The sequence below is a fragment of the Ceratotherium simum genome, chromosome 8 (genome assembly GCF_057802395.1).
Source record: "Ceratotherium simum simum isolate JZ-2026a chromosome 8, ASM5780239v1, whole genome shotgun sequence".
Lineage (NCBI taxonomy): Eukaryota > Metazoa > Chordata > Mammalia > Perissodactyla > Rhinocerotidae > Ceratotherium > Ceratotherium simum.
In genome coordinates this window covers 41,835,264-41,850,789 of record NC_141907.1, presented here as the reverse complement: position 1 = coordinate 41,850,789, position 15,526 = coordinate 41,835,264, and the positions used below count along the sequence as shown (strand labels likewise).

General features: G+C 32.3%; 1 protein-coding gene across 33 annotated transcripts in view; it reads right to left on the bottom strand.

The window, feature by feature from the left end:
• The window catches only part of FIP1L1 (factor interacting with PAPOLA and CPSF1), a 71,029-nt gene that overhangs the window by 18,104 nt on the left and 37,399 nt on the right, over positions 1–15,526 (bottom strand). For 18 of the 33 annotated variants that reach the window (XM_087434326.1, XM_087434331.1, XM_087434328.1 and 15 more), the window contains 3 exons: positions 13,592–13,685; positions 11,691–11,847; positions 1,552–1,578 (listed from right to left, as the gene is read on the bottom strand). In XM_087434326.1, the coding sequence (XP_087290452.1) occupies positions 1,552–1,578; positions 11,691–11,847; positions 13,592–13,685 (278 nt within the window). The remainder of the gene's footprint in view (positions 1–1,551; positions 1,579–11,690; positions 11,848–13,591; positions 13,686–15,526) is intronic. The other 15 variants (XM_087434329.1, XM_087434325.1, XM_004419063.3 and 12 more) reach the window with 1 other exon arrangement.

Sequence of the window (15,526 nt, the reverse complement as noted above, 5' to 3'; positions counted from 1 at the left end):
ATCATAAAATATGTTTTAAATAGCACAACCCTAAAGAACAGTTTTACAAAGAAAGGCACATAATGTAGTTTTTGGATTAGTTTGGGAAGAAAATAATTTGCACCTTTATATCATGAGGTCTGCATTCTCAATAATTCACCATACCTACATGAAATACCACAGAATATGGCTAAACGATACCTTAGCAGTTAATCTACTCTACACTTTCAAATTCAGATAGGCAATAAAGCACCCCAACAAAAGACTTGAAGATTCCACAACTTATGATGCCAATTGCTTATGATACCAATTCCTGCCAAGTTTTAACAACCCTCACTATTAGAAAACGCATTAAATTACATAATTTATATCTTTCATACTACAATCCATATGCTGTCCTGAATGAGGACATGAAGCAATCCATTGTCATATTCTCTATCACGCTCTACATATTTGAAAACACTTTCACTAAGCCTCCTCTTTAGCATTCTACGTAAAAACGAATCCCAGTTCTTTTAACCTTTCTCAAAAGTCCATTTAAATCAATTTTTGGCCCTGCTTCAAGTTGTTTCAAATTCACCAGGCCCATCTACACTGTATCCAGTTTTAGGATCTATAACTCCTCTATTAAACATCTGAGATGTGTAAAGTTTAGCAATTACACATTATCCTAGAGTCCACAATCCTATTTTATACAGCCTTACGTCCAGATTTCTTTCTACACTCAAGAGACACACCAATGATTCCTTTATGACTTTTCCTGATAAGTCTTTTCCAGCTACATTCATATACAATCAGTGACTCTCTATCCCACATCTAAATGTGTATACTAACCTATGCTATCTAAACTCCACGATTTCTGTTTATCAATGTTATTATGAATTTAGACCCACCCATCCAAGCATTGTCACCGCTCATTCTCTTGATACTCCCTGGCTTATGTTAATACTAAACTCAGTAAATACCAACTTGCTATCACATTTGCATCACACTACAAAAAAAATTACTGAAAAAATGTAAAAAACAACACTAGGCCACATATAAACTCCTACTGATCACACCATTACAACAATAAACAATTTAATCACCACCATAAGAACAACCATCTGACCAGCTGTCAATCTAACTGTGTGATTCAGAACATATTTTCTCAGGATACTGAGTTATGCCAGCAGGGTAAAAAAAATCAGAAACCATGATAAAGTCAAGATAAAGGATCTTTCTCTTCTCTTGCAGTTACTTCATCATATAAAAAATTCATTGGTCTGAAAAAAACATTTTTTTATAAAAATTTTATTTTATATCCTATACTCACTCTTTTCTTCAACAAATTGATATGGTGAGAATTTTCTCAGAATCTCTACTTCTACAGAAATGGGTAAGACAGGTTTATGAAAACTAAATATCTTAATCAAAACTGGAATGAAGCAAAGGCAGAGCTGAAAATAGGACCTTGAAATCCCAATAGCTTAGTCCATATTCTAACCGTATCAACACTGTCCCTACTGTAACTGTAAGCTTGAAATTTCATGTTTATTAACAATGATGGAGAAAACATGAAAAAAGTTTTACCTGGAGGTGGTACAGTTATTGGAATACCTAAAAAACAAGTGATGAAATTTAATATAGTAATTGGATTTCATAACCTGATATGTATTTATGCCATCACCAAAAAAACCTTTGAAATAAAACCCCTCGCCTCATTTTCCTGGCTTATTCACTCAAAAGAAACATTCTGTTTTCTTGCAGAGGACCAACAATTCGAGTATAACATCCAACTTCCTGATGAAAACCCAGTCTAACAACTTGATAACAAGGTTTCCCCGACTAGTTGTAATCACAAACGAAGTTAGACACCAGTTAAAAAAGCACACTTGTGCATACACAAATATCAAACTCCATAAAATTAACACTAACTTTGATAATCAACATCTAATCTTGTTATTTTAGCATTTTAATAGAGAAATTGATCAATGGGCTCTTTAATACTGCAGACAGTGCAGGGTAACTCAGAAGATAATAGACAATCACTTGAATAAAGCTTTGTGGGACGTTCAAGTGTTGATTCGGATTGTTTTACTGTTGTTGACAAAAGTGGAAAAAGCTTATTACTTCCCTTGATATGTGGGAGTAGAGAAAGGAGGTACAGCCAATTCACATACATATATATATATACCCCCAGGGCACATTAAGATAAATGTGGACGATTTACTTCTATAGGAGTCAGTAAAGACTAATTTGAGTGACTCTCACTCATTTGCACACATTATAAACTTTAAGAAATAAAGTATGTATAAATAAACATTCTCAATTTACATTGGTCAAATGTGCCCTTAAATCCTAATGTAAAACTTATGTGGCAAGCAAACTGTAACTACTTTTTGTTTGAAGAAAAATGACATTTCTAAGTAGTAAAATAGAAAAAAATGCAACTTTTTCATGAAAAATTTTATACCGTAAACAATTTCAACAGTCGGAATGATTTTACTAAATCCTATCTCAAAACTGCATCAGCTTTAGTCCAAAAGAGGGAAAAATAATCTAATTCATTAAGTAAATGCATGGGAAAAATAATGAAAATAGAATCACTTTCAAATGTTTTCTTGTCAATGGAAACATCTGCTAATAACTTAAAATTTTTCTGTGCATGTTTTACCAGTATAAGAGGTTTATATAAAAAGATCTTAAGGCACCAAGTGGCCTTAAAATGGAGAATGAAGCACCTGAGTTAACCACCCACGCAGTAAAAGGATATGCTAAACTTACAAAACCAACAGGAGTGAAAAATATATGTAAAGCAGCCATCATGTTTAGAAAATTAGGCCTCCACAAGTCTACTAAACTGATCTACACTTAATGGCAATTCTCATCCACTCTGAGGTTACCTTGCTGCTTCCTAAACTACTAGGCTAAAAGAATCCAGCAAAAAATACATGCCAGTGGAGTCCTAGACACCAAACTAAATGGGAAAAGTAAGGAAAGCAGAGCATACTATACGTTCTTAATATCCACTATTACCTGATTTTCTTTAGAACAGTATAGAATTTTTTAGAGCGCTATTGAACTTCACTATGTGACCTAGTTTTCACATTTAAATGCATGATTATTTTCTTAGGTGTATAAGATAGGGCCTACACCAAATTCAGCAACCTGCTCTGTAATCCTAATAACTTTACCTAAATGAATACATGAGCAACATGCATCACTTCAGCTAATGCATACTATAGCTTACTAAAATATGAATTCATGCAAAATAACTAAGAAATTACTAGTCAGCCCTCTCAAAATTTAGTCCACAAAAACATTTAAGTTGTCAAACTTTCAGAAAACATAAAGATAAGACATATAACCAAATTATTAAGTATACTAAGAAGGTAGTTAAAATTACAGTCTGCTTTTAATTTTAATCTTACTACAGTAGTATCACAGCACAGATTTTTAAAAACTCAACTGGAAGGAATTAAGAACACAAAGAAAAATCAAGCTCTCTCTCTCTCTCTACATATAGAGGCCTTTCCAATCAATATATACACATCAGAAAGTTGGCGTGAGAACTACAAAGAACCTTTCTTGTGAGACTTCTATTTCATCTAAGATATTTCAGTGCAAATCTTTATTGCTAAATATTTGATAAATCTTGAATGGTAACTGAAACAGAACTATAAAGTTGATGAAACACTATATAATCAATTCTTTGACAATTATCAAATGTATTTTCAAGATGCAACTAAGAAAGTTTAATATGTGATATAACATCAGGCCAACATAATCCACATCTAAAAATCACTATATAGTATTTGACTTCTGTTAACAAAAGAGAAATAGTGTAAGGAAAGAGAAAATTCGTCTGGAAAATCCCTGTCTTCTCCCTCAACACTCCCACCTTCCAGGCCAACACCTGTGCTGCCTAGCCAACAGACTTAAAATAAACAAGGCAAGTATTGTTTCTTTTCTGTATCCTTCATCTGTAAAATGAATAGGAAAAAAATGTTTATTTTCCTGGAAAGCCTTCCATAACAGTAGTAAAAGTAAGAGTTCTAATACTGGTCAAAAGCTTTTGGAAAAGTAATATTCAAGTTCTAACAGAACTGAATAGATTAGTGGTTTTGAAACTTTAGTGACCATCAGAATCACCTGGAGAGTTTGTTAAAAACATAGATTGCTGGGCTCCTCCTGCTTCTAGAATTTCTGATTCAGCAGAAAGGTAGTGGGGCCAAAGAATTTGCATTTCTAATAAGGAGATAATGATGTTGCTGACCCGAGATCACAGTTTGAGAATCACTGGATTAGATTTTAAACTTCTTTATTAACTGCACTGCTGAGCACCTCAATACTCAATACAGGTAAACTCCATTCCAAAATTTTATGAAACAAACAAAGCATGTGATAATCTGAAGTAAAGTAGTACAGCTGTATAACAGCCTACCCTATCTGGCACCCTCAAAAGCAAGAGAACAGGATTTAATTTTTCTAGTATGTAATGCACACTCTTAGACGTAAAGCATGGGGGTGGGCGGGACCCCAAATCCTATTTGGGGGACTGACAGATTGAGGCAAAGAAGTAGCAAGGAAGCAGCCCTGTGAAACATCATATTAAAATGAATTTAAGTATATTTTTTAAATTCTCATAAAATTAACAGAGGCTCTGGACTCAACAAAAAAACTGAATAAAAATTGTCTATGAACTCATTCTCCATGTATTCCATCATCATTTTGCAAAACTAAGGCAAAAAGAGTTATGTGATAGCCTCTGACGTGGCTCCCAATGATCCCTGCCTCCTGGTATTTATACTGTTTTACACTTTTAGTATTTATATCCTCCCCTTGAGTGTGGGCTGGATATAATGACTTCGGGCTGGATATAATGACTGATTTCCAACAAACGAAATTCAGCAAAAATGATGGGATGTCCCTTCCGTGACTAGGTTACAAAAGACACTGACTTCTATTTTGCTGGTATCCTCTATGTCCTCTCTTGCATTCATGCTTTGATGAAGCAAGGTGCCATGTTGGAGATGAAGTGAATCTTTTTAGCAAAGAGATGAGTGATCTTGAAGACGAATCCTTTCTCAGTCAAGCCTGTGAGATGACCATCTCCAAGTCTGTGAGAGAACTTGAAGCAGAGGACCCAGCTAAACTGTCCCCACATTCCTAACCCACAAGAACTATGCAATAATAAGTGTATGTTGTTTTAAGTCACTGTACATTCTAGAATTATTTGTTATGGAACAATAGCTAACCAATACATATAATAACTACCCATCATTTCTCTATTAAGTGCAAATGAAAGAAAAAAGCACGGCAGAATTACGTGAACTATGCTTCCTATTTCTGACTAGTTAACTTCCAAATGTCATCAGCACTATTATGTTACAAATAGATAAGCCTGATCACTTTCCTTAAGTCTCAATGATTTCTACTTCCAAGTCACTAAGCTCATATGTAAGTTCTGCACCAAGAATCTGAGCACAAAAAGTCAAGGTTTATAAAAATCTTTAAATATCACCTTCTACCACATGCTTTTCTATATATCAGTATTTTTTAAATTATATATACACACACACGTTATCACCTACAATCTACCCTTAAAAAAAAAAGGAAACAGGATGTAGAACACTGTAAAACTATTCCTTAATATAATTAAAGTAAAACAATTAATTACAAGGTACAAAAAAAGAATGGAAGTAACTTTAAAGAAAAAAATGTCTTAAAAGATGCTATGATCACAAAACTTACAACAACAACAAAAAAGTTACCAGCATACTCCATACCTAAAAGGTCAAAAAGATAATATTATGTGTTAACTATAAAATGGATGAACTATTTTATCCTTATTAGGATCTCTCAATCCTCTAATCTCTAATTAAAAACTTACAGAAAACAAAAATTCTGCGTTACACAAAAACATCTCTGATAGAAATGTCAACATTTCTGCAAAGAACTTATAAGGAACTGATCTCTATAAGCTCACATATAATTACAAAATGACTGAAAGAGTAGCACAAACAAAAGGTAAATATTAAGCCATAATTAAATTCTGCAAAATGTAGCATCTACGGTGTATTAAAAATATAACTATTATAAAGGGAGCATCCATGGGGAAAAAAGACATTCAAAACTCAATATTCTAAATAAGTTTTTAATTTATTAAACCTTTATTAAACCTACAATTAATTTAAATTAATTTTAATTGTGCCAGAAAATATTCTTTATTTTATTTTATATATTCTCTATTTTAAGTTTACTGAAAACACTGATAGACTGTTGTGTTTTTTTTAATATACAAAAACAAAACAAAACAGAAAATGAGCACAGTTCTCAAAAACTTCAAGAAATTCTTCTTCAAAGGGCCTTCTGGAAAACATGTTTTTGAAATGCACACATTTTTGGCAAATAGCATCAGTTAACATGCAGATTTACTGTGTAAGACCAAACATCTTGATGGAACTATAAAATTAGCTTAATGTTATATTCATAAAATAGCTTCTCAATTAAAGGGACAAAACTGTACTTCCTCAGGGGTGCTGATGATATTCATCCAATATAGGCCAAGCTTCTGCCAGAGCAGCAGTTCTCAAAGTGTTATGGAGAGATTCCTGGGGGTTCCTAAGACCCTCCTAGGAATCTGCAAGGTCAAAACTACCTTCATAAAAATACTAAGTTATTTGCCATTTTCACACTTATTCTCTTATAAGTGTACAAAGAAGTTTTCAGAGGCTTCATGACATGAAATCACAACAGATTTAATGTAGAAACAAACAGAAGAAACCAGTTTTTTTCTATAAAGCCACATAATAAAGAGATTTGCAAAAGTGTAAAACAAGGCCACTATTTGCACTAAACGTTATTCTGGAAAAATAAAGTTATTTTTCATAAAAATGTTGTCTTAAAGTTAATATGTAATGGGTTTATCATGAGTATTTTAAAAATAATAAATATTTTAAATATAAAAAATAGATACTTTAATTTCTAATACAAAAAATAGATATCACACACAAATAAAAGCTCTTTGGGGTCTCCAGTAATTTTTAGGAGTGTAAAAGAGTCTGCGACCAAAAAGTTTGAGAGCCACTGTGCTGGAACCAGATTGCTAACAGAAAAATAATCTACAATGCAGGTCTTAGAGGAAATGCAGAAAGACTCCAGATGTGAGCTGCTTTTCTCCCTAATCTCATGTATCACCGTTCACCGAAAATCAAAATATTCAAGGAATGAACAAGATTTTTAAGTTCATACAATTCATAGTACTAGATGACTACTAAGACACTGATGTACTTGACAAGAATCTTTTAGGAAGGAATCTACTTCCTTCTAAAATGCAGAATCTTACACATTTTGAAATCTAGATAAACAGCTAAACCCTATATCCAACTTTAAAAGCAGGGATGACATGTCTGTGGTTCTACACCTCAGTAAAGAAAAGAGCCTTCTTCAACTTAGTAGAATTCTACTCCTGAGCTACATTTCAATTGTTCCCAAGACTTACAGAACCATGGACCTATGAGCCTTAATAATGATTAATGTAACGAGAAATGAGTTAAATTGAGCCTGCCTCCTCTCTTTCAATAAACTCCATTATAAAAAATAAAGATAAAATATGATGACACTAAAATAAATTAACATTTAAAAGCCTAAATTAAAAGTCTACCATAAAATGTAATATAGTTTGAACATAGTTTAAAAAATAGTTTGTTTATAATCATTAATTTTTATTTTAAAAACAAATAAAATAAGCCAGACACAGAAGAACAAATATTGTATAATTCCACTTATATGAGGTACTAGAATAGGCAAATTCATAGAGAAAGAAAGAATAGAGGCTACCAGGGACTGGAGTAGGGGGGAAGGGGTTATTGTTTAATGAGTATACAGTTTTTGTTACGGATGATGAAAAAGTTTCAGGTATAGATGGTAGTGATGGTTACACAACACTGTGAATGAATTTAATGCCACTGAATTGCATACTTACAAATGGTTAAAATGATAAATATTATGTTATGTATATTTTACCACAATAAAAAAAACACACAAAATCAACTACTCTACTCATCAATCCTTTCAATTCTACAATTTTTCTTCCAACATACAAGTATTCCAAAACTGGATTATTTAGTAAATCAGGCAAATAGTAAAACCTCAGTTAACTGGATTTTTTTTTAATAAAAAATCTGATTCCTGCTCTTGACAACCTCCCTAACTTTCCTACCCACATATATATACACATGCACTTGAACATCAGGGAAACACTTAAAAAAACCCAAAAAACTTTAAGACATATTATTGGGGTAAATTCACATAATCCAATACTTATGGATTCAACATAGTTAATAAAATAGCCTTTCGAGCAAAACTGCCTGGGTTAGAATTCTGGTTCTGCTACTTTCTAGCTATTACTTAAATTCCTTAAGCCCCAGGTTACTCATCTGTAAAATTAGAATAATATCTACTTCAGATATTGTCAAGAATCAAATTGAGTTAACACATGAAATGTGCTCAGAATAGTGCCTTCAATGGTAAGCATTCAATAAATATTAGCTATTATTAGCTATTATTTCTACTATTACTCAATGAAAGCAGGAAACCACACTAATCTATTTCTGAAAAAATTTAATACAATAGAAGCTATTTTCTAGTTCACTAGAAAATGAAATTAAAAGATTAGATTTTCTGAAAATTAAGGAAGATCCTGAATAACCAGTGTTTGTTTTCAAGCTACTGTTAGCATGGTGGCAAGGAACCACATTAAATGCTTTTCCATTTAAGAAAGCTAATCCTAAAGTCACATAGGATGAGAGGTCCCTTACGTGTTTGTTGTACTCTCCAATACAAAACCTCCTCTACTCTTCATACAAATCTACTGTGGCCAGAAGTACTTTGTCCTCTCTTTTACTAACAAGGTTTCATGTATGTTGGTAGATGTGTGTGTGAGGAGGAGAGGAGGCAATACACGTCTCTTATTAACTATTTCACAGTGAAAAACCTCTTGAACAAAAGTATTCTCTATCACCTCATCATTGCTAAAGAGTAGCTATCTATGCAAGGAGCCAAGTCTGCAACCCTCCAAGAGTTGATCATAAATTTTATCCTCCAAACCAGGGCATTTCTGAGACTGAATAACAATGATTACGCTGGGATAAAAAAGTCCTGTAAGAAAAATGGAGTACTTTTCTAAGTACTGCTTCTCTAAGAAAAATGGAGTACTTTTCAAGGCAATACTTACAAAAAGACTCTTGAAGCACAGCTTTCTTCTGTTACCTCCTTTTGATTCTTAAGCTGATCTACATTATAGCACTCTCTATAGAACATACTGTAATCATATGGTTCTGTGGTAAACAGTAACTGAAAATGTGGCTTTAATCAAGGCCCACATTCAACTGGTATATAGCTATGCAGCCATACTGCTGTTTAAAGCCAGTGCCCATTCTGATTGATAAGTGCCCGTGTGACTGTACCAACTGTCAATCTGAAAATCCATCTGGTGTTATGGATACATAAATATGTTGTCAACATATTTCGGGAATGTCAAGTATACACAAGACATTTGTGATTTGCATTGTGGGGAAACATAGATGGAAATACACAGCCCAGGCTCTCTCCAACAACTCACAATCTAGTAAAAATGAGTAATTCAGATAGTCTCAACTTACAATTATTTGGTTTTAATATGAATTGATATCTACCCTCAACAAGCAAATATACCACAGTTGGCTACTGCTTAAACCAGAATTACAATTCATCAGAATTTGTATTCATTAAATGCTGGCAGGATGGCATGGAAATATAATCTAAGAATAAGCATCAAAGGAAATCTGGGTAGGTATTTAAAACACAGAAAGCATGTAGCTGAAAACTAACATTAAATAGCTTAAGCCACAGAAAAATAATCAGTGGTACTCTACAGTATAACGCCATAGATAATCTAAACATTATTAAAAGATCTGTTATCCTTATAAACAGAGCTTATATGGCAAAGAAATGGAGTAATTTTATCATTTTGGAAAAAAAGCATACTTCCAGATAATGACATCGCCTATCAGCAATATCCTATGGAACTTCTGAATTTATTCTTCAGGGAGGTGTTTACTTTTTCATCAATAACCCATACCATCTCTCTCTCACTTACTTTAATTAACAGATAGTGTGGAACTATATAAAATGTTAGCCATCTGGGGATATACTATATTCACCAGTAAATATGAAAATTCTTTTAAATCACCTTTAGTACCTAGTAAAGTTTAAGATTACAAAGCATCTAGCATAAAGACTATTATCACATACACTGATCATCTTTTAGTCTCAATAAATCGAATATGTTCAAAATTAACTATTTCTACATTTTTATCTTTTTCAGAGGACAAAGGATTCATTTATGAATCACTAAGTCCTTATTACTTTCTCTTTTCATTTAGTTAATTCTCCTCATATTAAAGAACCAAGAATGTCATGGGTCCAATCACAACTTCTGAACAGTTTGTGCTTCAGCACAAGAAAGTTATTGTTGGAACAAGAAATGCATTGAACTTTACAAATAATGTTGTCTGGAGTATGCACCTTTAATCTATCCAGTCTTCTCATTCCTCTATTTTTGAGACAACAGATTCCTTAAAGCCATAATCATTTTTCATAATAATTTTCTTATCCTTTTTGAAAGTAGAGGTAGCAATGCAAGTGAATCAAAGGTGGTGTGGTTGTTGGGCTGATGCAACAGCTGACATTTAGAGCCCAAGGATGAACACTATAGGGAAGGTCTATTCAGACTCTTTATTTGCCTCTGTACTCTGATCACCACTGGCACCTTAAAATAAAGACAGCTGTGTTGCAAATGCAAAGTGAGTGAGTGGACATGGCTCTTTAGCTTAAATCGATTTTATTAATAGAAAGCAAATCTTAACACATGTTGCACGTAACAGTTCTGATTAGGACCAGCAGCTAATTTTTACCATTTATTACTGGCATTCTCCCTAGGAAGAAAGTAATTATTATCTCAACCAATTTTTAATGAAACTAACAAGATTAAGGGGATAAATACTGAAAGCTCACTGGGAATAAAATAATGAAGACCACTGGACAAAAGGTTGAAAGTATAAAATTTGTGGATTATTTGTGAGTTTTTTTCTACTGCCACTGATCTAGTTTTTAATAAATGATCAAAAGTGGATAAAAATATGATAAAAATTTACATTAGTTTTCTGTCTTGTTTAAAAGAAGTAAATACTAGGTACCTGGCACCCAGAAGCAGTCTCCTAAAAGGAAACCAGTATACAAAGAAAGATGACGACCAGACTGAGATTTTCATTTCAGTTTCTTCACAGGATACAATTTTTTTGACCTACTCCAATTCTAAAAGTATCTTTAAAATTTTTTTCAAAACAAGATGGGTTACAATTCAGTATGGATTTATACATACACAATTAGCAACTTTAGTTTGGGAATCACTATCATATTTTTGGATCACAATTTTAGTATCCATACATTCTTCTCTATTTCAGTATACTGACTCTTTGCTATGCTGAAATAGCAAGACACGTATTTGTTTCAGTGTAAATCTATTGAAAACTTAACATAATAAATTTCATATCTATTACTTTTAATGCGATGCAATCAATGAAGATATTATTTTCAAATATATATTTTAATTGTTAAATTCAAAATAAAAGAAACACTCATGGGTTATTTTCCTTTCAAAATCAAATGTCTTATTTACTATTTACCTGGTGGTGGAATTAGAGGTGGAGCAGTGCTGACAGTTGGAGGAGGTGGAAGAAATGGAGGAGGTGGAAGGTGGGTGGGAGGAGCTCCCGGAGGGAAAAACGGAGGTGGTTTGCTAAAATTGTTGTCTACTTCAGTAGCAGATCTTTCAGAAAGGACCTAAAATTAGAGTATAGATAATTAAAAAGATGAATAAATGTATTCTTATCTAAGATTACACTCAGTAAATTAATTTCATTTAATCTAAGAAACAAAGTAAAAAGTCTTATTCATATATACATGTTTTGGGAAGGTGGGAATCATTTTTCTCTATGTATTATGTGTGTATATATACACATATGAGTATACACTCACACACCCACTTTTTAAAATGTTCTTATTCAAAGCCTAGAAAAAATAACTGAATCATTACAAAAAAATTCTTAATAAGAAATAATTAAGTGATAAAAACATTCTAAACAGACAATTATGTACTTTATAAATATAATGTAATGAGTATTATCTTTTTATCCAACCAAAGTTAAAGTATTAAAATTAAGGCAATGTAATCATTAGTCATAGATACTAGCATTAAGAAATTAACATGGCAACAGAACCAGACAGTCATCGTACCAGGGTCTGTCATCACGAGGTTGCAAAGTAAGAGAATGAAAGGCATGCATCAACAGGGGGCAAGTATCAGCCAGCTAGATATATAAATAACTTTTCCATGTGAGCCTTGTAACTGGAAGAATAAGAGTTTATACTTGAAAAAGTAAAAGTGCTTACAAAATACTGATTTGTATGAACAGGTAAGGGACAGGTACCAAACCTACAGGAGAGAGGTACCTAGAAATCTGGATTCTTGACAAGCTCCCTGAGGGATTCTGACATGCAAACACATTTGGAAAACATAGCAGAAACAGGGAACAGAATGTTGTATATTTAATTTATACTTCTCAAATAATATGCTGGCTAAAGCATATTATTTAAACATATAATCCTTCCTTTCATTAACTTTTCCTACATTTAAGTATAGTCATTTTATAAGGCTTATGTTGATAAGCTATTTTTAAAGTAGGGAACAGAATTATTTAAGAAATCATGGCATTTTAATGGTGGAGGGCAAGAAAGAGAGGACTACTTTCCATTTTAGAAACAATTTACCTTTAAAGACACTACAAAGAACATTTTACATGATTAATTTATTAAAGGTAATAAAACACTGGACATTTTTTAAAGTATTCAGCAAAAAGAAAGAAATAATGAAAAAAAGTGTGGTCAAGCTAGCTGAAAGTCATAGTCACTAAAGTTCTACCTTGAATTATTTAAGCTATTAGTAATTCCTCTCCTTTCATTCTTTCACTTGAAACAAAGGAAATATACTTCCCCAAGAAATGTCACAATAAATAAATTATGGTATATCCATACAGTGAAGCTATCATAAGGAGATTTTAAACCATATTTTTTAAGAATATGGGAAAATGCAAATGACAATTTTAAATTAAAAAAAAAAAAGGATACACAAAAATATAATCATAATAGTATCCCAATCTTGCTTAGCCACAAGGAAGAGATGTACCAGGACTTTCAGAGTGGTTATCTTTAGACAGTAGAATTATCGGTAGTTTTATTTTCTTCTTTAAACTTTTCCCATATTTTCTTTCTTTTTGTCCAATGAACCTACATATTATGTTGATAGCAAGCAAAAATAAATCTTACTAAAAAAGATCCAAAGGTTATAAATTCTAAATGGAACAGCTTTTGTAATAAAAGGGTGATCAATTCCACATTTTAAATCTCTTTGTAGCACCTAAAGCACCTAACACATAGCATAGCACTATGAATATATATCGAATAAATTAAGTTAGAACATGGATATAATCCTTTAGTTAAAAAATTAATAATTTTTAAAATACTAAACCTGTATGTTGCTGTTTTCATTTGCCCGTCGCCTTCCTTCTACTCGGCTGATAGTTATAGTCTGACCAATAACATCAATTGCCCCAGGTAATCTCCTGTAACATAAAAATTGAATCAATTTAGTTTCAACTAATTAGATGCTTGAGAAATAATAAAAATATTAGGTGAGAAATAAAATCTTAAACCCTTTGCAATGTACTTTAAAATAAAATCAGATCACACATTAAAAAAACTTCACTGAGTTACTCAGATCTTGCTACTTTGCACTGTCATAAAAACTAAGTTTTATTAATAAGCTGGAACTAACACACTCAACGATGATCATAATGTTAAATCTTAAGTATTTTTATAGGTTTTATTCTAAATTTACTGTTTTTTAACAGTCTCCAACTGAATTTATCTTTGTGGAATTGAATCAGGTAGCAAATGCTGTTAAACAAATGGAAATAAAATATTTTGGCCACTATAATTGTAACACATACCATAGTTCTACTACAAAACTTTAAAAAATTCCCCAAAAAAGCTTGAAAAGAAATAAGGCTCATTTTGATTCCCACAAGATATTTTCCTTAGTATTCTGAGCTATTAAGAAAGCATAGAAAGAGAACCGGTTTTCCATTTCTGATAACTTGCCTTTAGATAGAAAAATTCAAATATTTAAATGCCTGCCCCACCTCCAATTGTATTTATAATCCATTAAAATTTAAGTATATGAGTAGATAGAATTTTTTATTAAATTTGCAGCATTATTTTATGGTAGAATATTTTTCTAAGTTAAATTTTAAAAATCAAAATAATGTTAAAAGCCATTTAATGTAGTTAATAAGGACTTTATAAAAGTTTATATGCTTTACAAGATACAGAAGTCACTTGTAGAAACAGGCAATGAAAAATGGATGCAAATTAGATGAATTTCTCTTCATTTATATTTCAGTTCTGAACAACTCTGTCTTTAAAACTTTATAGAAGTAAAACAATCTAAGTACCATAGATCCTTCCACAGTCACCACAGTTAGGTTCCTAAAATGACTAATAACAGCAGCTTCCATTTTTTGAACGCCTACATGTTATACCTAAACCTCACAATAATCCCTAACTTAAAAAATTACTGTATACTTGTTAGAGATGATAAAGCTAGGGCCCAGAGTGATGTCACGGACCTCAGTAATAATTAAACGGCAAAACTAACTTTCAAATCTGAGTCCTTCTGATTCCAAAGCCTAGATACCTCCTCCCTTGAGTCACGCTGCCTACCAGCAAGATAACTGGCCTTTGAGAGATTTAAGACTTCTGGAAATCAAAAATTGGTGAAAGTTTGTCTCAAATGAACCTTGAAAAGCCCCATAAATAATTTTATGCTCACAAAAACAAAGACAGCCCTATAAAAAGTATATAATGGCATTTGAAATGTCTTCAACTACATAGTCAATTCCCACTTAACCATGTTGCCCACTTAAGATTTCTGTTCTCTATAATTGCAATACAAAAAAAAAAAGTTCAAGCATTTCTGATTTTATGTCTGGGACACTGATTTCCTAGGTTCCCTCATGATCTCAAAGACCAAGAGTGATTTTACTTAACTTGTACCCTTCAATTCAGCTGGGAAAATATCCTAGCATTCATACATCAGAAAAATCCAAATACCTCTGACATAAAACAAATATTGCTCTAATTTTTTTCCCTAAAACTTAAAATATTACAAAGCTATGCCCATTATAATTTCATATTAAAGCACATGCCATCAGCCTTCTGATATATGGACACATCTCAGATTCCAACATCCTAACAGATAAAGGTATATATTCTGAGGCCAGGATTTCCCTATTTATCACTACCTAGACTTCATTGTAAAAATCTTTATCTCTACTCAACTATTTCCTTTTCCACTCTTTTCTATTCCCAATCATTGGATTCTCTCTTCTCCATCTTTTAAAAT